At 48.2% G+C, this 23,170-nt stretch overlaps 1 protein-coding gene across 5 annotated transcripts; it reads left to right on the top strand.

The window, feature by feature from the left end:
• Positions 1-18,524: 18,524 nt before the first annotated feature.
• Positions 18,525-22,780, top strand: Krt14 (keratin 14). Of its 5 annotated transcripts, none has more exons than XM_036196695.1 (8): positions 18,525-19,092; positions 20,282-20,364; positions 20,893-21,049; positions 21,206-21,367; positions 21,451-21,576; positions 21,671-21,891; positions 21,983-22,047; positions 22,534-22,780. In XM_036196695.1, the coding sequence occupies exons 1-8, from the start codon at positions 18,574-18,576 to the stop codon at positions 22,629-22,631; spliced, it is 1,431 nt and encodes a 476-aa protein (XP_036052588.1). In that variant the 5' UTR covers positions 18,525-18,573; the 3' UTR covers positions 22,632-22,780. The 5 variants fall into 5 exon arrangements, with proteins under 5 accessions (XP_036052588.1, XP_036052590.1, XP_036052591.1 ...); XM_036196698.1 differs by lacking the exons at positions 21,983-22,047; positions 22,534-22,780 and adding an exon at positions 22,173-22,185 and having other exon boundaries at positions 18,574-18,764; positions 18,867-19,092; XM_036196699.1 differs by lacking the exons at positions 21,983-22,047; positions 22,534-22,780 and adding an exon at positions 22,173-22,185 and having other exon boundaries at positions 18,935-18,949; positions 18,982-19,092.
• The last annotated feature ends 390 nt before the right edge of the window (positions 22,781-23,170 follow it).

Genomic DNA, 23,170 nt, shown 5'->3' with positions numbered 1-23,170 from the left:
TCCCTTGAGATGGAACTTCTTTGGAAAGGACATCTCTAATTTCCTGTGTAGGTCGTAAAAGCTACATACCAGCTTTCTGGGAGACATGTGGGAGCAGGGGGACAGGAACATCCCAGTCTGTCAATCTGTGATGTTTCAACTGATCATATCAGTGTGTTACTCCGGTTCTTGGCCCTGGTTGTTGCTTTTGGTTTCTACCCACTGGGGAGTTTTTTGTTTTTTGTTTTTTGTTTTTTTGGGTTGACATCCAGATTCTTCTGGTCCAAAGCTAGAGTAGTCGGTAGCTATCAGATGTGAGGAGGGAAAGAGGACCTATGGAGACTTCCCTACTGCTTAAGACTTCTAATCCATGGCTGGAGAGATGGCTTAGTGGTTAAAATCACTGGCTGATTTCCCAGAGGACCTGGGTTCAAATTACCAACATCCACATTGCAGCTTACAACTGTTTGTAACTCCAGCTCCAGGGGATCTGACATCCTTACACCAATGCACATAAGATAAGTTTAAATAATAATAATAAAAAAGACCTCTCACCCTTCCTGCTGTTTTCTTGAGATAGGGTCTCACCATGCAACCTAGGCTGGTTTGAACTTGGGATCCTCCTGCCTCAGCCTCCTGGATACTAGGATTGCATGAATGCACCACTGCAGGTGCCTGCCAGACTCCTGTTTCCAGCTCACCCTTACCTCATTTTCAGAGATGTCTCAGGTCTTCGCTGGCAGTGGCCTTCTGGGCTTCTGATGTCTGATCTGTTTCATTCTTGCTCTCTGCCTGGTGAACACTCCATTTTCTTTGTCCAGATTCTGACACTTCACTGCTGTAAGCCCCTTTGCCCTTTGGATTTTTTTTTAAACATTTTATTTTAATTTTTTTACATTTATTTTTATTTTATATGTGCTGGTGTTTTGCCTGCATGTACATTTCTGTGAGGGTTTTGGATCTCCTAGAACTGGAGTTACAGACAGTTGTGAGCTGCCATGTGGGTGCTGGGAATTGAACCCGGGTCCTTTGGAAGAGCAGCCAGTGCTCTTAACCTCTGAGCCATCTCTCTAGCCCCCATCCTCTGGATTTTTCTCTTACTTTTTGTCCTCATGGATTTTACCCAATTACAGTCATCCTAGTGGTGCTTAGAAGGCGAAACTGAACCATGTATTTAGTTTGTCATTTTAATCTGAAATCCCTGCTTTGCGTGATGAAACCATATTCACCTTTCAAGGTTGCTGAGCCTGAGTCACTATTTTACAATAAATAATTTTTGTTAATTATTCAGCAAACACATCTCTCTCTTTATGGTCACCAACCCTGTCTCCTAGATTATAGGGTGAACCTATGAGTCATACTGAGCCCTAAACCCCAATACCCCAAAGCAACTACCGGTAACAAGTTTCTTATTTTTACACACATATGAAAACACTTATGTATGTTATAATTACAGCTACAATCCACTGAATCCATTTTGCATTCAACTTTTTTTCCCATGGTGCTGTGTATTTACTTTGAGAGCCTAAGAATGCTAAGCAAGCAGTCTAAGACACGGTGACATCCCTGGTCAATTTTATTAATATTATAAATGAAACACATTCCTGTATTACTAAAAACTTTATCCATTTTTGGTGTTCTTTCCACCATTTGTGGCTGCTGTTGTTATAGGAAGAGCACAGCAGTGAACATCTTTCTACATAACACTTTCATAAGTAAATACTTTTGGATCATTCCCTTAGGCTAGTTCTCGGAAATGTAATTACTGAATGAGCAGATAGAAATGTTTCGAGGTTCTTGATTTGTATTGCCAAATTGATTTAAAGAGGCATTGTGCCAATCCACCTATTTGCCAGCAGGGAACAGGAGTGTCATTTTCAAGACATGTCTGCGCCAACTTTGAGCATTGTCTTCCAAGCACTTCCTTAATCAAGAGATTCATCTATCCCTTTCAGAGCTGATATATTCAGGGATCCTTATACAGAGACACAAACGTGGACTGTTGAACAGCTCCTGGCCTGGTGCACATGCTCAGGAATTGTTCAGAACGAGACGACAGAACACAGGCTGTGGGTCACACCTTACCTGGGTGCAGTAGCTATTGTAAAGAGTAGCAAGTACCACTGTCAGACAGTTTGCCTCTTATCCCTGGACCCTTGGGAAGTTCGTGGGAAGGGCTGCCACTACACAGACAGGGAAACCGAGGTTTGTATTAGCTAGTTTTGCATTATTATAATGAACTATGTGATGCCAGGTAACTTCATAAAGGTTATTATTTTGGCTTATGTTTTTTTTTTAAGCTGAGGAAATAATTTAGTTGGGTATGGTGGTGCACACTATTAATCCTTTTTTAAAAAAGATTTATTTATTTATCATGTATACAGCATGTATGACTGCAGGCCAGAAGAGGGCACCAGATCTTGTTACAGATGGTTGTGAGGCACCATGTGGTTGTTGGGAATTGAACTCAGGACCTCTGGAAGAGCAGCCAGTGCTCTTAACCTCTGAGACATCTCTCCAGCCCCTGGCTTATGTTTTTAGGGTTCCATTGGTTCAGAGTCCTATTGGCTCAACCTCTGGTGATGACATTCTTGCAGGTGGAAGCCCCAAGTGGCACAGGACTTCACTTGGTAGGACACTCAGGAGTGCCTGTATTTATGTCTGTGCATCTTGTCTCTCTTCTTTTCTTTCTACAGCCACTAGAATTCAATGATGACCTTATTTAAGCCTGGTCATTTTGCACAGATGCCCACCTACAAATACTGTAGTTGAGTTTAAGTGTCCACCTTCCTAATACCATCACTATGTAACTGCAGGAGCTGAGCTCCTGCCCGAGTCCGGGAGAGAGGTGGCATGGACAGTATTCAAATCACAACAAGGCCTAAAATAATCATGAGGGGTGGGGGATGAAGCATTCTTGGGGCTTGGCAGTTAATAAAACTCCGTGAAGAGCTGGAATGGCGTTTTCCCCATCCATTGCTGCATTTTGCAGACATAAAATAGTTGTCTTCTAATGAACAGTAAAGGCTGGGCATATAGCCTGTTTGGTAGAGTACTTGCTTAGCACACACAGAACCCTGGGTTCAATCCCCCAATAACACATAAATCAGGGCTCACCCTTGTAATCCCAGCACTCAAGCGGTAGAGGCAAGAGGATCAGAAATTCAAGGTTATTTTTGGCTATGTGATTTGAGGCCAGCCTGTATCAAAGAACAAACAACACACACACAGCAGAAATAGGGCCTTGATTCTAGAAGCTTCCTTTAGACAAGGGAACCTGCTTTTCCACCTGGAAATGCCTGCTGATCCAAGTCCTAAATCAGCCCTAGCTGCTTCTTGAGCTCCTGGGCCTGGATGAGGAGACTGAATACTCACGATGTACGTTGTCACTTGTCTGTTTGAACACACCCTCAGATTCCTTACGCCTGAGTTAGTGTCAATGTTTGTGAAACACTGTTTTAGATAATTGCTAAGACAAAGACTCGCGTAAGAGTTAATGATAGCTCGCAACTCTCCTCTGCTGGCGCAAATTAATGAGTGGTGAGTGTGTGAGGTTTACTTTCTTTGGGTCTTTTGTTTCCAAGAGCTATAAAAAGTTCAGTGTTTCTTCCCAGTGTCTGAGAGAAGCAATTTCTTATGCTAGACCGCCTACTGCTGTGTCTTAAGACCTCCGACGCTCTCTAAAGACAAACAGAGGCGAAGCTTGGTGTTTTGCTAGTCAACAGCTAGTCAACAGCCGCCTTAGACTGTATCTAGCAAGTAAGGATGGCTCATTGACAATGGGTGGGGTGAAGCCATGGGGCTGTGGTTTAGAAGTCTGTTCTCTCAGGCTTTCATGGAATCTTCTCAGAGGAGTTTCTGGAGGGCACACTCATCACACGGGCACAGGGCAGCCTCCATGAGATACTGGAGTTGTAGAAGACAGGTGCTCATTGAGTCCTGGGGGATGGAGTTCTTGACCTGGCCCTTCCTCTACTGTGTCATCTGGGTTGCCATGGAGACAGCTGTAGCAGCTCTGTGTCCATTTCCCTAGCAGTTGAAGGCTCCTCATGGGGATCTTGTGCAGATGCAGGGATGACAGGCAAAGACGGCAGCTGCTCTGGAGACTTCCCTTCTGATTCCGCTTCTTGTTAACACATCTGGCCTCATGGGTCCTTCTTCTCCCTCCAACTATAACATTTTACACATAAAGTGGAATCACCTTTCCTCTCCCGCTTTTCTCTATGACAAAATAGAACATATAAAAAAGGAAATCACTTATCTGTCGCTTGATGCCCAGAGTTTTAAATTCCCCCAGACTACTTTCCATTATCTATGAATATGTACAGAAGATGATTTTCAAGTTGCTCAGGGGCTTCATTGAATGTCACATAAATAGAAAAAGAAATCAGTGCAAAAGGACTTAGGAGCCCGGAGCTGTGGCTCAGCTGCCATCCCCCTAGTCAGGAGGCTGAGGCAGGAGGATCACTTGAGCCCAAAGTTGTTTGGCTGGTTCGTTGGTTTGGTTTGGTGTTTTTGTTTTATTTTTGTTTGGAGGTACTGGGCGTTGAACTGAGATCCCCACGCACACTAAGCAAGCATTATACCCAGTCTTTGTTTTTTTTTTGAACTGGCCATAAACTCGGGCTCCTCCTTCTGCCTCTCAAATGCTGGGATTATAGGCCTGAGCCATGACACCCATTCTCACAGTCTCCTTTAAATCAGGAAGCTGACGTGGCCTTCAAGCAATTGATGCTTTTTTTTTTCTTTCTATTTTTAGTATTTTTGGAGACAGGGTGTCATGGGGCTGAGGCTAGCCGCACTGCTCTGCTGAGGAAGGCCTTGAACTGATCTTCCTGCTTCTATTTCTTAAGGTTTAAGATTATAGAATGCATCATTCTGCTTCATTAGCTAGTTCTTTTGTTTTCAAATTTTTTAAATTTCTTCTTTTTTTATGGTGTGTGTGTGTGTGTGTGTGTGTGTGTGTGTGTGTGAGTGAGAGAGAGAGAGAGAGAGAGAGAGAGAGAGAGAGAGAGAGAAGAGAGAGAGATGTGGAATGAAGGAACTTAGCTAGAGCTTTGAACACTCTGGATTCTATACCGAGCTCCATTCCAGACCCTGTTAAATGTCTGTAGTCTATATTCACATGCAAGATTTTGCGCATATATAGAGAATATGTTTACTTTCTCCTCTTCCTGTCTCCCTTGGACCACATCTTCCTCTCTACCGGCCCCTCCACTCACATCGGCCTCCTATCCCATTCCCGTGTTAATCTGCACTAATAGCCTTGTGTGTGTCCTTTCGTTCTTTAGTTCTTCATACAACACATACAATAAACAGCTACATAAGTGGGGGGGCAGTTGTTGTTTATTTCACACAGGTGAAGTCAACATACCACAGGGGCTTTTCACAGAATGTGTCCCTTTCCACAGCACTTAGAGGAATCTCTCCTTGCCATCTGATGTCTGTCCAGGACTATTGCTTAATACTCCATACTAAATCAATCCTTCTCTCTCTCTCTCTCTTAGTGAGGTTTGTTAGTCACTTTGGGCTACACAATGAAACTTTGGTTCTAAAAACCAATCAAGGATTGGGGATTTAGCTCAGTGGTAGAGCGCTTGCCTAGCAAGCGCAAGACCCTGGGTTCGATCCTCAGATAAAAAAAAAAAAACAAAAACCCCCCCCCAAAACACAACAACAACAACAACAAAAAACAACAACAACAACCAAAACAAAACAAAACAAAACAAAACAAAACAAAAACCCAAAACAAAACAAAAGAAAATCCAATCAAACACTGGTTGTAATGCCTGTAATTGTAATGCTTGCTTAGCACACAGAAGGCACTTGGTTTAGTTCCTAGTACCTCAGAACAAAAACAAAACAAAATCGCCAAACCAAACCAAACCAATTATCCAACCAAACAAAAACCCAACCAAAAGCAAAACCAAAAACAGTTTGGCTGAACTAATATTCTGGCTTGCCAATCTACAAATATATATATTTTTTTAATTTACGCATGTGCATGTGTGTGCACCTGAGTACATGTATGTGCCAGCAGAGGCCAGAAGAGGCTGTCAAATCCCTTGGAACTCTAGATACTGGCAGTTGTGAGCTGTCGAGCGGGTGCTGGGAACTGAACTTGGGTCTTCACAAGAGCAACAAGGGCTCTTAACTGCTGAGCCATCTCTCCGGCTCCTGCCTTGTCAATAGAGTGGATTTTTTAATTTGTGTTGTGCTCAGTATGACTTTACAACCTAAAAATGATGCCCCAAGCAAAAGAATAAAGCTGAACCAGGAATGTAGACCTCGTAGGAGCTGGTGTGGAGCAGGGGGGTGGGGAGTCTGAGACAAGCGAGAACGTGGTAGACCCAGCACCTCTCTGAGTCTGTCTTCTCACCGGTACACGTCAGGTATTTAACCTACAGGGGCCCACATGAGGATTCAGGCTGCAACAGGTGGGCAAAACCCACCAGCTTATTCACTGCTTCCCGCTCCTTTTTGACAGTTTCTCGATGGCCCAACCCGTTATTGCCTCATTTGATTCTTGCAGCAAGGCTGCAGATAGATATCTGTGTCCTGCTTTCTAACGATGAGCCAGAGCAAGCACCTCCTCCCTGTTACCACCATCAAGCCTCGCTGCCAACTCACCAGCCTGATTCATCCCTTTTTACAGGTGGGGAAACTGAGGCTCAAAGAAGTTGAGCAACTTACCCTAGAGTTCATGACTGGTAGGCAAACTGAATTCTGGCCTGGCTTGATTTGATTAGACTTGAGGAGAAGTTAGGTTTGTAGAAGCAGACTGGTGACTCCGGTCCAAGTCCACTTCAGGTTGCTCCGGGCAGGTGGTGTGCTGGGCTAGGACAGGTGTAGAGTGGGGCTACAGTGATAAATCAGGTGCCACCCCGGCCTCAAGGAAAGATGCTTACAGCATCACACAGGTAAGGTGCTCTTTGTCCTCCTGCTTCAGGTGCCTCCTAGTGTGGGGGTGGGCAGTGCCCGAGGTGGCTGGACTTTCTCAACAGTCTCGCCTGGGTTGATTGTCCCTTTCCCACTCCTCCTCGGGCGAAGTGGTGGGGGCTGGGCGCTGGAACTCACCAAGGACTAAATGATGGCTACTGTTTGCCTCGTCTGCTCGGATGGTCACAAGAATACTTGCAAGCTTAGTTGGGTTCTAGGTGATGGTAATAAAAACCTCCTATAAGCTGACCTGCCTGGGCTGGGTTCCTCCTGCCTGCCTTCTGCTGTGACTCTAGGATAGGAAGGGGGGGGGAATGAGACGTGGTACAATAAAGCCTTGTGAGTGCTAGCTTTTTGGAGAGAGACCCTAAGAGAGTAGTTTTACCTCTAAGCTAGCCTGAAGGAGAACTGTTCAAGTTGGGTTCACTTTGCCCATCAAAAAATTGATGAATAGTTGTCAGTTTTATATTTCCCTTTCCCACCACCTCTACCATCTCCACCATCCCCATCAATAAAACCTGTCTAACCTAGTACCATTGTCTCATCACCACTACCACCACCATCATCACCATCATCACTATTCCCTCCCCCACTATTACCACCACCACTACCATCACGATCACCACCACAATCACCACCACCACCACCACCACCAGCACCATCATCACCACCACCATCACTATCACCACCACTATAATTACCACCACCACCACCACCACCATCATCACCATCACCACCACAACTACCACCACAATCACCACCACCACCACCACCACCACCACCACCATCACTATCACCACCACTATCATTACCATTACCACCACCACCACCACCACCTCCCCCACCCCCACCCCCACCACCTCTAGTACCATCAATACCATCAGTACCACTATCTCTAGCTCTTTCAAATGCATTCTTTGTGGGTTAAGTAAAGATGTAAATAAAATCTTGGGACACCAAGACGTCACCCACACTAGGACTGATGAAGAACAGATGCACCATGCGTGTGAAAGCAGAGGGGTCACCAGTGCATAGTGACAGAGAAGGTAACTAATAGAATACTAAGGTCAGAGTCCTTGGAAAAAGACCAGCTAATATCATAAAGGAGGAACCCCACCAGCTCCCTTGGGACTTCCTGTATAGTGCTTGGTGTATCCGGTGAAGGCTGGGTGACTTCTCCTTCCTTTCATCTAGATTATCTTATCACTAAGGCCACCAACTCTTCTCGCTCTCTTTACTTGTACCTTCTCATCCTTCCCTTTATTTGAGTCAGGGGCAGAGCTGTGTTGTTTGTGACTTGTTTCCCTCTTAGTCTGTTTATGGCCTGAGCACAAGGCTCCTGGGCATGCTGGAGCCTGCTTATACTGACTCTTCAGAGCCAGGGGTAAATCCTCAGGAACTTTGTGAACCGATTATTAAACATGGTCAGCACTAGCAATTAAATTATGTAAACATAATTTAAGTAAAATATACTAAAACAAAGGTAGTAAATCCTTGGAACATATCGCTTCTAATTTATTTTACTAGTATCTATGCTTCCAAGGTTACTTACAACTATTTTTTTTTAAAGATTTATTTATTTATTATGTATACAGCATGTATGACTGCAGGCCAGAAGAGGGCACCAGGTCTCATTACAGATGGTTGTGAGCCACGATGTGGTTGCTGGGAACTGAACTCAGGATCTCTGGAACAGCAATCAGTGCTCTTAACCTCTGAGCCATCTCTCCACGCACCTTTTTTTTTTTTTTGGTTTTTCGAGACAGGGTTTCTCTGTGTAGCTTTGAGACTTTCCTGGAACTCGCTTTGGAGACCAGGCTGGCCTCAAACTCACAGAGCTCCTCCTAGCTCTGCCTCCTGAGTGCTGGGATTAAAGGCATACACCACCACCACCTGGCTACTTACAACTATTTTATTAATATAGCAGACATGATATATAACGGCATGCACTGTACATCTCTTCCCAACTTTACCTTGACTACTTCAAATTATCCACGGTGGATATTAATCACAGTGAAAACAACAAACAGTACACGTTGAGGCTTGAGTTACTGTTTTATTTTTTTTAGATTTAGAAGTTGGATAGAAAAGTGTTAATAGTGAAAATTATTCTTTTTGTTCTGTTTTGTTGTTTTTAAGACAGTGTCTCATGTAGCCCAGGCTGGACTGGAATTCACTATGTAGCTGAGGATAACCTTGAATTCCTAATCCCCCTGCTCTCACCTCCCAAATGCCATGAGCCATCATATCTGGCTTATTGAAAACTGATGGGGCTGGAGAGATGGCTCAGAGGTTAAGAGCACTGGCTGTTCTTCCAGAGGTCCTGAGTTCAATTCCCAGCAACCACATGGTGTCTCACAACCATCTGTAATGAGATCTGGTGCCCTCTTCTGGCCTGCAGTCATACATGCAGGCAGAACACTGTATACATAATAATAAATAAGTAAATCTTAAAAAAAAAAAAGAATTTGCTCTGGGTTGGGGATTTAGCTCAGTGGTAGAGCACTTGCCTAGCAAGCACAAGGCCCTGGGTTCGATCCTCAGCTCAAAAAAAAAAAAAGCAGAAAACTGATCTTAGAAATGTGTCATGTCTGTTGCCATTAAATTGGAAACAATAAAAATTACCAGAACCAGTCGGGTGGGGGTGGCACATGCCTGTAATCCCAGCACTTGGGAGGCAGAGGCAGGTGGATCTCTGGGAGTTCAAGGCCAGCCTGGTCTACAAAGCTAGTCCAGGACGGGCTCCAAAGCTACATAGAAAAATCCTGTCTCGAAAAACAAAAACAAACAAACAGAAAAAATTACCAGAACCATTTTTTTCCAGCATTCAAGCTTTTCTGATTACCTGTAGAAGCCCTTTAGGGTTTTTTCTTTTTCTTTGTATGTGTATGTGTGTTTTCCTGCATATAGATCTGTGCACCACATGTGTGTATGCTGCTTGCAGAGACCGAGGAAGGCATCAGATCCCTGGGACCAGAGTTACTTCTGCTTGTGATCTGCCACACGAGTGCTGGGAATTGAACCTATGTCTTCAGGAAGAGCAGCCAGTGCTCTCAAGCTCTGAGCCATCTCTGCAGCCCCATCACTCAAGTTCTTGACAAAGGATACATGTGTGGTGGTATTGTGTTCCCCAAAATATTGTGCACCCTAATAAACTTATTTGGGATCAGAGACAGAACAGCCGCAATATTAAACATAGAGGATAGGCAGTGGTAGCACATGCCTTTAATCCTAGCATTCCAGAGGCAGAAATCCATCTGTTCAAGGATACAGCCAAGCATGGTGACTCACGCCTTTAATCCCAGGGAGTGATGGTAGAAGGCAGAGAGATATATAAGGCGTGAGGATCAGAAACTAGAAGCGTTTGGCTGGTTAAGCTTTCAGGCTTCTAGCAGCAGTTCAGCTGAGAGCCATTCTGGATGAGGACTCAGAGGCTTCGAGCCTGAGGAAACAGGATCAGCTGAGGAACTGGTGAGATGAGGAAGCTGTGGTTTGTTCTGCTTCTCTGACCTTCCAGCATTCACCCCAATTCCAGGCCCTGGGTTTGTTTTATTAGTAAGTACCTTTAAGATTCCTGCTACATACATGTCCACTGGCATTCAGGTCAGAACTACGTTTGGTAACCACAATCACAAGTTGCAGGAGTTTGGAAAGGTGTGGCAACATAAGCTGGTAGAAAACCGCAATGGCATCCACCCACCTCTTCTAGTAATACAATTTACCATAGATGTATGATCCAAGTGTAGATTCCTTTCTTTCCTGGGTAACTGGTTGTTAAAACACTTTTCTGACACACAACTGACTTTATTAAAATTCATAGATTCAGGTACCTTGGTTTGGGCTTCCCCAAAATTGACCTTTGGTACCCAGCCTTGGACCTCAGCCCTTCCGACTGCGGACACCCTGCTCCCCCACAGTCCTAAGCAACTTCCCTCAGTCTTGGGGAACAGATGGACTGCAAGACTTTGGATCTGCTCTCAAAGTCCTGCCTGGTGGAAAAGACTCCTTTACTTTTTACTCTTGAGGTAAAACTACTGAGCTTCTGTCTCTCTGTCCCCATCCTCCAGTCCTGGTGGCTCAGGATTCCTGACACAGCCATTCTGACCCTGGTGCTGACTCTCTAGCAACTCACCCTGTGGTGCTGGAGTTCCCACAGCCCCACCCCTGGCTGAAATGCCCTCCCTGCTCCACCCTCCAGAGCTTTTCCTGCTTTCTGACCCTGAGTCAACGTTCTCTCTTCCAGATGCCTTCCATGTGCCACCTACCCCACCTGGCAGCCTCCCGACTCTGGCCTCCATTCAGCCTGCAGAATAAAGCTTGTTCATTCTCTACCATCAGTCTGCCTCAATGGCAAACAATGGGGCTCCCGCATTAGACCAGAGTAATTACAGTGAATTAATATACTAAGTACCTACCAGGTGAAGCACTTTTGCAGCTCTCTAAGGCATTAAAGTGAGCTGTAGGAGGACTCAGGTCACAGAGACAGTAGCAAGGCTGAGACTGGGGAAAAGCCAGGTGGCCTGAACTGATAGGGTGAGCCCTCTTGGGAGAGAGGTCTGAGCCAACACCATTCCTTGTCTGAATAGTGGCAAGTCCTCTACCTTTTCCTTTCTACTTGTCCCTCCAGGTATGTTCCATGAGGACACCATGGCGGTCTCGGTCAACAGCCCAATAACACCACTTCCTAGAGCCCTGAGGGAGTCCCAGTGTCGTTAAGATGGAGACTGAGAGTCTCACCACCTTCTTCATTCCCAGTCTCTGCTCTCAGTTTCATCAGGCAGGTCCAGCTCTAAGCTGAGAGCTGCAGCCAGGCTTAGCTGCTTGTAATTTCCATCCGGTGAGTTTCTTGTCTCCTTTTCTCAGCTTAGGTGCTTCCCTGAGCAAATGAGACGTCATTCTTCATGTGTTCTGCTGGTTTGGTACTCCACCGATCCTCCAGCATCAGCAAAAGACCCTCATTCCCTCTGACCTTGACTGGTCAGACTGCCTCCCTTCACTCATCTACTCACCCACTGCTCTTGTCTCTTCTGCCTGTTCATCCATCTATCCATCCATCCTCCATCCATCCATCCATCCATCCATCCATCCATCCTCCATCCATCCATCAACCATCCATCCATCCATCCATCATCCTTCCATCCATCATCCATCCATCCATCTATCCATCCATCCATCATCCATCCATCCATCATCCATCCATCCAGCATCCATCCATCCATCCATCCATCCATCCATCCATCCATCCATCCATCCATCCATCCATCCATCCTACTTTCACTCGTTTACTTATTCTTGTGCTCCCTGCCCCCACACAATCAAACCCAGAGCCTTAAGCATACTACACAAACATTGTAACACTGAGCTAATCACCTGGATCCCCCATCTCATCCTAACATTTCTGCTTCGTTGCATTTATGCATCCATCTGCCCACCCTTCATCCATCTACCCATCTGCCCACCCTTCATCCATCTACCCATCTGCCCACCCTCTATCCATCTACCCATCTGCCCACCCTCCATCCATCTACCTATCTGACCATCCATCTGATCACTTATTTATCATCCATCTTACCTATCCACTTTTTCTACACTCCCTTTTCTTCTCTTCTTCCTTGATACCTTGCCCTCCATCCCTCTGTCCTTATTTAGCATCTGCTCAATGCGAGTAGAAATCATATCTTAAAGCCAGGCAGAGCAGAGGTTGGGTCCTAAGGAGAGTGAGGGAGTTGGAAAGGGGGACAGGGCAGGTGTAGAAATTAAGACAGAGGCTGGGAGGTGGATGGGGATGGAGGTGCCTGCGAGGAGCCTGGCCTGTTGGAGGCTTGGCTCACAGTGGAGTATCATGGCTAATGGGTTGGAGAATGAAAGCTGCATGTTCCCTGTGCTAGAAACCAGTGGGTGGTTAGTAACCAGATCTGTTGTTGGATCTTAGTCATCTGACCACCCGTGTTCTTAACCTTGATATGATCCTGGGGTGCAGGCAGAGCACTCTATGTATTGTTACCCTACCTCTCCCAGACCCTGGTGGCATTGTTAAAGATTTTCACTTTGGAAGTGGAATCTTCTATATGTCTTTGGACACATCCCTTTAGCCCTCTGAGTCTTATATTCCCATTTGTAAACTTAAGAGGTTGGTCTAGAGTCTAGGCTGAGGTCTCTTGGGGGAGGAACCTTCTAGCAGAAGAAAACCTGCCCTTGACAAATGGGGTTTGAATCCAGGCTAAGCAGGAGTTGAACCATATGAGGCAGAAGTTGAGATGTCCTCACAACCCCAATCTTCATCTTTAGTGTGAGGCACAGTCTCTGTCTCACAGCCTTTGTAGCATAGTTAGGCAGCCTGGACAGGCTTCAGGTGCCAACGTGCTTGGCCCAGCATATTTGCTGAGTCAGACCAAGTTCTTATAAGGACATATGACTCAGATGGCCAGGGTGACCTGGGATACCAGCAACCAGCCAATGGCAGAGCTTGCTGGAGGAAAGTGGACTCTCGGCTTTGGGGGAGTTACTCTAGGCTTCTGATTGGCTCCATGCCTACATCCCTGTCTGCTGGTCTGTTCTGGGCCAAATGTTTTAGCCATCCCTGTCCTCTGCAGTAGGGGCTGCTTGGGTCCCAGGTTCCCTGAAAACGAGAGTCCTGAGTGCTAGGAGACCTCTCTCTGAGGCTTGGCAGGGAGGGGGTGGTGGGGCTTAGGGGCCTGGAAGAGAAGGAAGGTCCTTTTATCAGGAAAAATAGGGAAGGCTAGCCTTGGGACTGGGGACCATATTTCACACCTGTGTCTGTAGAGGACTTTACTATCTATTTCTTTCCCATGGGGCTGGACAGGGCCAAGAGAAAACAGAATGAGGAAAATGCTTGGACCAGACATGGTGGTTGTCTATAATCCCAGAACTAAGAAGCTGAGGCTGGAGGATCACTGTGACTTCAAAGCCAGCCTGGCTACATAGTTAGAGCCTGTCACAAGCAAACAGACAGTCAACTAAATACCAACAGCTCTACCACCCCCAATCTACTCCCCCACTCCTGCCTTCCACATAACAAAAGAGAAATAGGTAGAATTTCTCTAAAAGGAAGCCAGCATGGGAATGTTCTAGAGTGGGCAGTGAGATGGTTCCAGGACACCCAATCTGACTTGGGGTAGAGGAGGGAGCCAAAGAGTGTTTTCTCTAGGTGTGGACTTCTGCCTCCCCCAGGTCTGTTCTGGAGCCACAGCTCTTTAGGGAGTCCAGAACAAGTCAGATTCTTGAGCCCAATGCGTGATAAGAGTTCTTTCCCTTCATTGACAGAACCATATGCTAGAGGTCAAAGATGAAGGGGAAATCAGACTCGTGTGTAGCCTCTAGGCCTCTCCTTCACAATGTTTATTAGGATAAAATAGAAATTTTCCAGGCCTGTGTACACCATGAACTCAGCGGCAACAAGACACAGCAAGGTATCTATCTATCTGTCCTCTGACCTAATACGATGCTTGGAAGGATGCCGCAACGTCTGTGTGGGTTTCTTGGCAAATGCACCCATCTGGTCATGAGAAACCAGGGAAACAGGAACAGAGAGATTCTACTAGAGAGCCAATCAGTACTGTTCAAAAGGTGTCCAGGTCATGGAAGACAGGGAAGGTGGAGGAGCTGCCCTAGACCAGAGGAGGCTCAGGAGACCGGATGAGTGAATGTGTCATGAGATCCACAATATGTAGTATGTAACAGAGAGGGAACACTGTTGGAAAAGCCAGCAAAAGTCCAGGAATGTCTGTGCTTGACTAATGACACTGTTACTTATGGCTTTGAAAGCTGTACAGTGCGTGTGTGTGAGGTGTTCACATCAAGGGCAACTGGCTGAAGGGTATGAGTGTATTCTCTGAACTCTGTTTTGCAATTTTAAAATGTATTATTATTATTGTTAAAGAGATGGAGTCTTATGTAGCCCAGGCTAGCCTCGAACTTGCTGTGTGGCCTTGAGGGTAATTCCCCTACCTCCACCTCCCAAGAACTAGAATTACAGGCATGCACTACCAAGCCTGATCAAGTTTTATATCTTTTTGAAAACTTCTGAGAATCTAAAATTATTTAAAAAAAAAATAGCCAGGCGTGGTGATAAGGGATTACAATCCCAGCACTGGGATGTGAGAAACAGAGGCAGAAATTACAAATTCGGGGTTAACTTGGGCTACATGGGGAGACCTTATCTCAAACAAAACAAAACCAGAAGAAAACAAACAAACAAACACAACCCAAAACCAGAATAAAAATAAAAACAAAAATAAAGTTGCCCTATCTCAGAGCAGCTGTGTATCTGTGAAGGAGCTAAAGGAGGGTAGTGGGAAGTCCGGAGCAGTACTGAGAAGCCCACATCTCCCTGCTGCCCTGCACCCAGCACAAAAGTTCAGCTCAAAGCTACTCTCTCCAGAAACCTCCAGACTGGCCCTGCCCACCTCTTACCGTAATTATCTCTGCCAAGTTTCCCCTGCCTTCTCCACAGCTGGCTACTGGCACCCAGTCTGCTAACACAAGGTTTGAGTAGAGTCCTCCCAAAGTCAAGGCTACATGCAAATAGGGTCTCTGCAGGGACAGATGAGGTAAGGACTGAGATGACTGTCACACTGGATTGGGGTTTTGTTGCCATGAACCCAGGGACTCCAGGAGATGCCTGGTGGAGGTCAGGAAAGAGCCTCCCCGAGATCTTCAGAGGGAGTGTGGTCCCTCCATCTTCTCTGGGGGCATGTGGTTCCCAGAATGGGGGAAATAGGCATTCATTGTGGAAGCTGCTGAGGCTGCAATGACTTGGGACACACAGCCCTGAGAAACGGGTGGGCAGTACTCAGTTCTCTCAGGTACCGTATTGCTCTTGTATTGTGCAACTTTGAAGGTCTTTTCTCTTTCTTCCAGGCCAAAGACTTCCAAAGGTAGGGACAGTCTCTTCCAGTGTCTCTCTAGACTGTGGGCTTCTAGTGCAAGGCTTGTGTCTCCTTCCTTAGCCCTGGCTCCTCCTTCCTGAAGGTGTAATCCCTTAGCTCCACCCAGGCCTCAGCACACAATGAGGCAGTGTGGGGGCTGCCTGGCTCAGTCCCTTCACCTGTTTGGATTGGCATGGGTCTCCCCACCGCAGGGAGGTGTAGGAGATTCACTAACCACAGAGTGCTGGCTGCCTAAGCTCCTCCTTTCTTCCCTGTTCCCGGGCAGGCTGGAGGGAGGGGCAGATACGGTGCTCACACAGAACATGCTTACAGGAGGTAGGGGTACATCAGGTCCCAGCAGACAGAGGTGCCTATCTGATGCCCATTCCAGCTCATTAGCCCTTGCTGCCTCGGAGACTGCATGTCCTGAAAATGTCATCATCATCATTACCATGGGGACAGGAGAGGACTGTCTGGTGCCCATTCCCCAACTGGCTAGGCCTTGGGCAGCCCTTTAGCCTTGGAGTCTGGGTCTGTTGACCTTGATGTATTCTCCCTGGGGGGACTAGAGCCTGGGGTGGGGAGGGCTGGCAAGGGGTCTCCTCTTAGACTGTGTGTGTTTATCTGACATTCATTCCCTGCCGTCTCTCTGTTTGGATAAGATGGAGGAGCAGGGTGGGAGAGGAAGAGGAGCAGGGTGGGAGAGGAAGAGGAGCAGGGTGGAGATGAGGATCAGAGGAGGAGGAGGAAGAGCAGGGGAGAAACTAGAGGAGCAGAGGGGTAGGGGAAGAAGAGGAGGGGGAGAGGTAGGTGGTGGAGGAGAGCACTGGCAGGGAGGCTCCTTGGAGCCCCACCGACTGACGGGGGAAACAGCTTTTCTTGGTCAACGACGTCAGGTCACTAAAGAAGCTAGAGTTGGGCTCTGCACCCAGCTCTTCTCTGGGGACCTCCCTGGATTCTGTCTTTTTCTCCAGGAAGGAGACCCCTACCTCTTGTCGCACCCGACAGCAACACAGTTTCCAAGAGAAGTATCCGTCCTTCAGTCCAAATCCCCTCCTCCTCATGCTGGGGAGATTGAAGGGCTGGGTCACGGTTGTGGAGAATATTCTCTGCAAAGAGATTAGAAGTGTCTGTCAGGGGTGGGTGGAGCCAGGTGGGGCTCCAGGTTACTCATATCCTTGCTAGTCCTTAGAGAGGCAGATTTGGGGGAGCCCTCAGCCTCAATAGTATGCCTTAGCATTGTCTTCTGAGCTCTTAAGCCCTGTGGTGGGGAGGGTGTTGACTTCTGCATTGGTGGCAGGCAGGGTCAGGTGGGGTTGGCTGTCTGAGGCTGCTTCCCTTCTGGGAGCAGGTGATACTAGGAAGAGTGTAGGAGCCTCAGCGGGGGCTGTTGGGACCTGTCTGGGAAGATAGGACATGCCAGGCAGTCCCAGACAGGACCACATTCCTCCCAACATGCCTGCTGGGGTCCGTGTGGCTGAGGGGCCGGCAGGAGGGTGTTGGGGGCAGGAAGTGGGTGTTCTGGGAGTTTGTCAAGCATGTTAGATACGGGATAGCTGAAGCTTGGTATACAAACCTCTGAAGCAGAACTAACTGGGCTCTTGGAGATGTCCCTGTCCCTCAGGGACTCAGGAGTCAGGGACCCTATGTCTACTTTGGAAATATCCTTGACTCAGTCCCACCCCACTCCCAGGTGCCTGCACTTCTCCTTGATACATGTCTGGGGTGAGCTCCACAGGGGATCAAGTGAGGGTGTCTGAGATAGCTCTCTGTCTCTCTGCCTCAGCTCTCTAGACATCTGAGGCTAGAAACAAAGAAGTTTGCTTTGTCCTGGGCATGTGGCCTCACGTGCTTCAAGACCAAAATAAGCACTAACCTTCCGGCCAGACTCCATGCCACATAAAGTTGACAAAACCTTCAACGCCATTGTCTCGTTGGGCGAGCCCCCCATTCTGTGTCTGCCATAGAAACAGTGGGTGGGTGTTCTTTGCTCCCACTTTTCAGAAGAGCAAACTGAGGCTCTGAGAAACGTCATGTCCTGGGTTGTACCTGACTCTAGGCTCTTCCCCAGTGTCTCTGTCTGTGTCCATGAGACCTTTGGTGACTCAATAGCTAATGTCACTGGTCTGTGTGCAGATGCGTGGTGGATATTAGGATCTGTACCTAGGGGCTGAGGAGAACTGCCTGGAGTCTGAGCCACCTGGATGGCTGAAGCTGTGACAGACCCTTTATCATGGCCAGTCCTTAGCAGGTAGTGCTGAGGGTGGCCATTCTGCTGTCTCTCCAGCTAGATGCCTCTTTCTTGCTATGGTGGGCTTTCTCTATGTGTACTAAAGACCCCCTCCATTTAATGGGAACTAACAGGTAAGCAGGTTTACAGTGTGGTAAGGCCCTACTCTGTCATTCTGGTTGAGCCCAGAGCGCGGGTTCCTAAGGGCTGTGGCTCCCAGGGCCTCATGGGAAAGTGTAGCCTGCAGGCCCACCCCTCCCCTGATGAATCATGCCTGGCGGGACGAGAAAGCCCCAAACACTTTCAAACAATGAGTTTCCAGTAAAATATGACAGACATGATGAGGCAGAGGAGAGGAGGGAGCTGCTGGGGAGTTGGCGCTGGCCTGTGAGTGATGAAAGCCAAGGGGAATGGAAGATGTCAGGCCCGCCCCCTACTCCTGACTATAAAGCACTATCATCCTTTTCTGACTTACCTGAGCAGCACTTTCTTCTCTCTGCAGACTCACTTGCTCATTTGCTCACCTCTCGCAAAACTATGACCACCTGCAGCCGCCAGTTCACCTCCTCCAGCTCCATGAAGGGCTCCTGTGGCCTCGGTGGTGGCTCTAGCCGCATCTCCTCCGTCCTGACTGGAGGGTCCTGCCGGGCTCCCAGCACCTATGGGGGCATGACAGTCAGCTCCTCTCGCTTCTCCTCTGGGGGAGCCTGTGGGATTGGGGGTGGCTATGGTGGGGGCTTCAGCAGCAGCAGCAGCTTTGGGGGTGGCCTGGGTAGTGGCTTTGGTGGTGGCTTTGGTGGTGGCATCTTTGGTGGTGGCTTTGGTGGTCTTGGTGGTGGCTTCGGTGGTGGTGATGGGCTCCTGGTGGGCAGTGAGAAAGTGACCATGCAGAACCTCAATGACCGGCTGGCCAGCTACCTGGACAAGGTGCGAGCCCTGGAGGAGGCCAACACCGACCTGGAGGTGAAGATCCGTGACTGGTACCAGAGGCAGCGGCCCACTGAGATCAAAGACTACAGCCCTTACTTCAAGACCATCGAGGACCTGAAGAGCAAGGTGGGTTAACTGGGCAGCAGGAACTGCCATTGAGATTTCCTCCAATGCTTCAGGTCACCTTTAGACTCCTAGGCAGGACAGCCTCCAGTCCCAGATCCCTCTCTTTGCGGCCCTGAATATCCCCACTAGGGCTGGTCAGTGAGAAGATGGTGTCCCTTCCTGGATTTCCTCAGCTCCAATTCTTAGCCAACGTGAGACCAATGGTTCCAGCCCTTAACATTTTGCAGAGGAAGAAGTGAAAGCTTTAAGAGGTGCTGTGATATGCTAAAGATCACACAACAGTGGAGGGACAGTGCTGGTGGCCCACCTTGTGCTGGAGGAGGCAGTTATCTCTCCAGCAGAAGGGAGGAGTGAGGCTGTAACGGGACCGCCACGCTAGACACCCAAACCGCTCATTAGCTTGTTAGTCTGGGCTGAGGCTGCCTCCGCCCATGAGCTTTGGCTCCAGCTGGCCTTTCCCTATAGCCAGACATCGGAAACCCACAGCCACAGCTCCTCACAGCCCGTCTATTTACCCTGAACCAGAGAGACCCTGGTAGGGTTATGCTTTCAGAAGCCTCTTCTGCTCCTGTTTAACCTGCTCTAGTGACTCGCATAAATTATGGAAATTAGACAAGTCCCTGGCAGGAACTCCAGCCAGGCTCAGGGATCCATCTGTCTGCTTTTCTTCTCCAGTTTCCTTTTTTCTAATCCCCTGGGCAAGTTGGGTTTTGTCTCTTGGGAAAGTCCCACCTAAGGTTCATGCCCCATGGGCTTAGAAAGGAATGTGTGTGTGTGTGTGTGTGTGTGTGTGTGTGTGTGTGTGTGTGTGTGTGTGTATAGGGCTGATAGGGCTGTCTTGTATGGAGAGGAGGATCCAGAAGATGGAGGGTGTGTAGGGAGCCTTAGGGAGACTTTGAAACACCAGGACCCATCCTAGGTTTTACAGGTGAGTGATAGTAATAAGACCTGAATTCTAGGGCTTTTGAGTCTGGGGTCTGACCTATGCATGGCTCCTCTGTTGACCAGGAGTCGAAGTCTTGTGTTGAAAGTGACTATGTGAGGTTGTCTCTCAGGCTGCTGTGGTGAACATGGGATGAGAAGAATAAGTAAGAGTGAAGCAAGAGAAAGGCCAGTCAGCGAAGGCTGCAGAGAAACCTGTCTACAGATATCTGTTTAACAAATGGCCCGTGGCTTTTCCATCCTACAGATCCTTGCAGCCACTGTGGACAATGCCAATGTCCTCCTGCAGATCGACAATGCCCGGCTGGCTGCTGATGACTTCCGCACCAAGTGAGTTTTCAGTGTGGTGGCTCAGAGCTTCCAACATTTGTAGGGTGGGGCATTTTGGATCAGTGCTTCCTAACCAGAGTGAGATGGTGCCAGGAGAACCCCTTGGGGTGCTTGTAAAAATACAAGACTGTTGGACTCCACCCTGGGAGTTCAGTTCAGTTATTTGTAACCTAGGTGATTCTGATTCCCAGCCAGATGTGAGAGCCATCACTTTAGGGAGAGGTGCTCGACACTCCTCCCACCTGTCCCTAAAATGCAGTAAGCCATCATATTTGGAGGCCTTGAGCCTTATTGGCTATAGCTGGAGGTGCCTTTTTCAGGTGAATGCCTAATGATGATCCTTATTCCGTGGACTGTAGGAATGTTCAGACCTAAGCACTCAATGGGCATTGTGTCTAATACTGACTCTTCACAACACCCCTGGGTGCCAACTCTGGGAATAATACACATAGGAAGAGAACAAAGCTTTCAGTGTGGCTGGGATGGCTTGGATGGATAGCTCATTCCTTTTCTCTTGCCTAATTCCAGGTATGAGACAGAGCTGAGCCTTCGCATGAGTGTGGAAGCCGATATCAATGGCCTGCGCCGGGTGTTGGATGAGCTGACCCTGGCCAGAGCTGACCTAGAGATGCAGATTGAGAGCCTCAAGGAGGAGCTGGCCTACCTGAAGAAGAACCATGAGGAGGTGAGAGCTAAATAGAAAAGCCAGCTTAAAAGGGTGGATGCAGAGAAGCAATAGAATGGCAGATGGGGAGGCAGTGTTCAGGCCAGGATCACCTCTTGCTAGAAAGCCCTGTCAGCCACGAGGCTTCTGACTATGGGACCTTTTCTGCCTCTGCAGGAGATGGCCTCCATGAAAGGCCAGGTGGGTGGAGATGTCAATGTGGAGATGGATGCAGCACCTGGTGTGGACCTGAGCCGCATCCTGAATGAGATGCGTGATCAGTACGAGAAGATGGCTGAGAAGAACCGTAAGGATGTCGAGGAGTGGTTCTTCACCAAGGTGGGTGTCATTTGGAGAGGAAGGGATGCAGATCACCTGCCTTCCAGGGATTTTTGGTGTGAATGGTGTTCTCGTTTTCACAGACAGAGGAGCTGAACCGTGAGGTGGTCACCAACAGCGAGCTGGTGCAGAGCGGCAAGAGTGAGATCTCTGAGCTCCGACGCACCATGCAGAACCTGGAGATCGAGCTGCAGTCCCAGCTCAGCATGGTAGGGATGCTGCTGCACACAGGGGTTGGACTCATGGAAGGGGCATGGCCATTCCCAGTGATCCACTATCCCATTTCATTTTTCTCCTTCACAGAAAGCATCTCTGGAGAATAACCTGGAGGAGACCAAGGGCAGGTACTGCATGCAGCTGGCCCAGATCCAGGAGATGATCAGCAGCGTGGAGGAGCAGCTGGCTCAGCTGCGCTGTGAGATGGAGCAGCAGAACCAGGAGTACAAGATCCTGCTGGATGTGAAGACCCGGCTGGAGCAGGAGATAGCCACCTACCGTCGTCTGCTGGAGGGCGAGGATGCCCAGTGAGTGCCTGACCCACACTCTAGTCCACACCCCTTCTCTTCAGAAATGTCCCCCAAATGTCTAAAGTTCTACACTGTTCTGTCTTTACAGCCTCTCATCTACCCAGTTCTCCTCATCTTCCCAGTTCTCCTCTGGTTCTCAGTCATCAAGAGACGGTAAGACTCTCCTTCCATGGTGCCTGGGCTCTTGAATACCTTCAGATCTTCCAGCAGATCTAGGACCTAGATTAGGACTTCCTTGGGAGTTAAGCTAAATGTTCTTGCTCACTATCCCCTATGAGTCTCTTCAGATAGAAAGAGCCATTTCCTAACTCTCCTCAGGGCTAGGACTGGTGACCTTCATCTTGTTTCTCCAATGGGTATCTGGATAGACACCACGATAATGGAAATCAGCACCACGGACAGCACCCTAGATGGCCGATCTAATCTAGTTGGGTTTAGTTGGACAGCACCAGTTGAGTGCTCCAGTCTGAAGACACAGACTGTGCATGACTACAGAGTGCCCTGGCAGCTGTGTGTGAGGTGGCAATCAGGATAGAGGGCATCAGGAGGCAGTTCACTCCTCAGCTTCTTGGCTTCTCGCCACTTCAGAACCCTTCATCTGTCCACCTCCGCTAACGCCTTCTCTCTCCCATTCTCCAGTGACCTCCACCAATCGCCAGATCCGCACCAAGGTCATGGATGTGCATGACGGCAAGGTGGTCTCCACCCACGAGCAGGTCCTGCGCACCAAGAACTGAGGCTGCTAGGCACTGCTCAGGCTTAGGAGGCCCCCCGCGTGGACGCAGACACTGCTGAAAGAACCCCTCTACTGTCCCACACACTTCACCCTTTATGTGACCCTCATCCCTCCTGGCAATCAATAAAGCTTCTTTTCTGAGTTGCACAATCACTGTCTCCCTGGTCATTGTGGGGGTGGGAGGAATGTGGGTAGTGTTCCTTTGGAGCTTAGGCAAGCACCTGGCTCTGGCCTGTGGGACTGGGAGAAAGGGCCCGGGGGTGGGCTTGGCTCAGATCCCAGGTTGGCTCTCACCACCTCAGAAGATATAGATGGCTGTGTGTGTACCAGGTCATGAGATCTCTTAAGGCAGAGGCGTATTTCTTCATTCATTCATCGGTCCACAGATTCACCAGATAGGGAGTGCCTTTAGGTGCCAGGCAGTGTACTAGGTGGATTCTTTAAAATAAAATTATAAACTTATCATCATCATCATCATCATCATCATCATCATCATGATCATCATGTGTGCGCACGATATGTGTGCAAGTGCAGATGTAC

The sequence above is a fragment of the Onychomys torridus genome, chromosome 8 (genome assembly GCF_903995425.1).
Source record: "Onychomys torridus chromosome 8, mOncTor1.1, whole genome shotgun sequence".
Taxonomy (NCBI): domain Eukaryota; kingdom Metazoa; phylum Chordata; class Mammalia; order Rodentia; family Cricetidae; genus Onychomys; species Onychomys torridus.
This window is presented reverse-complemented; position numbering and strand designations above follow the sequence as displayed.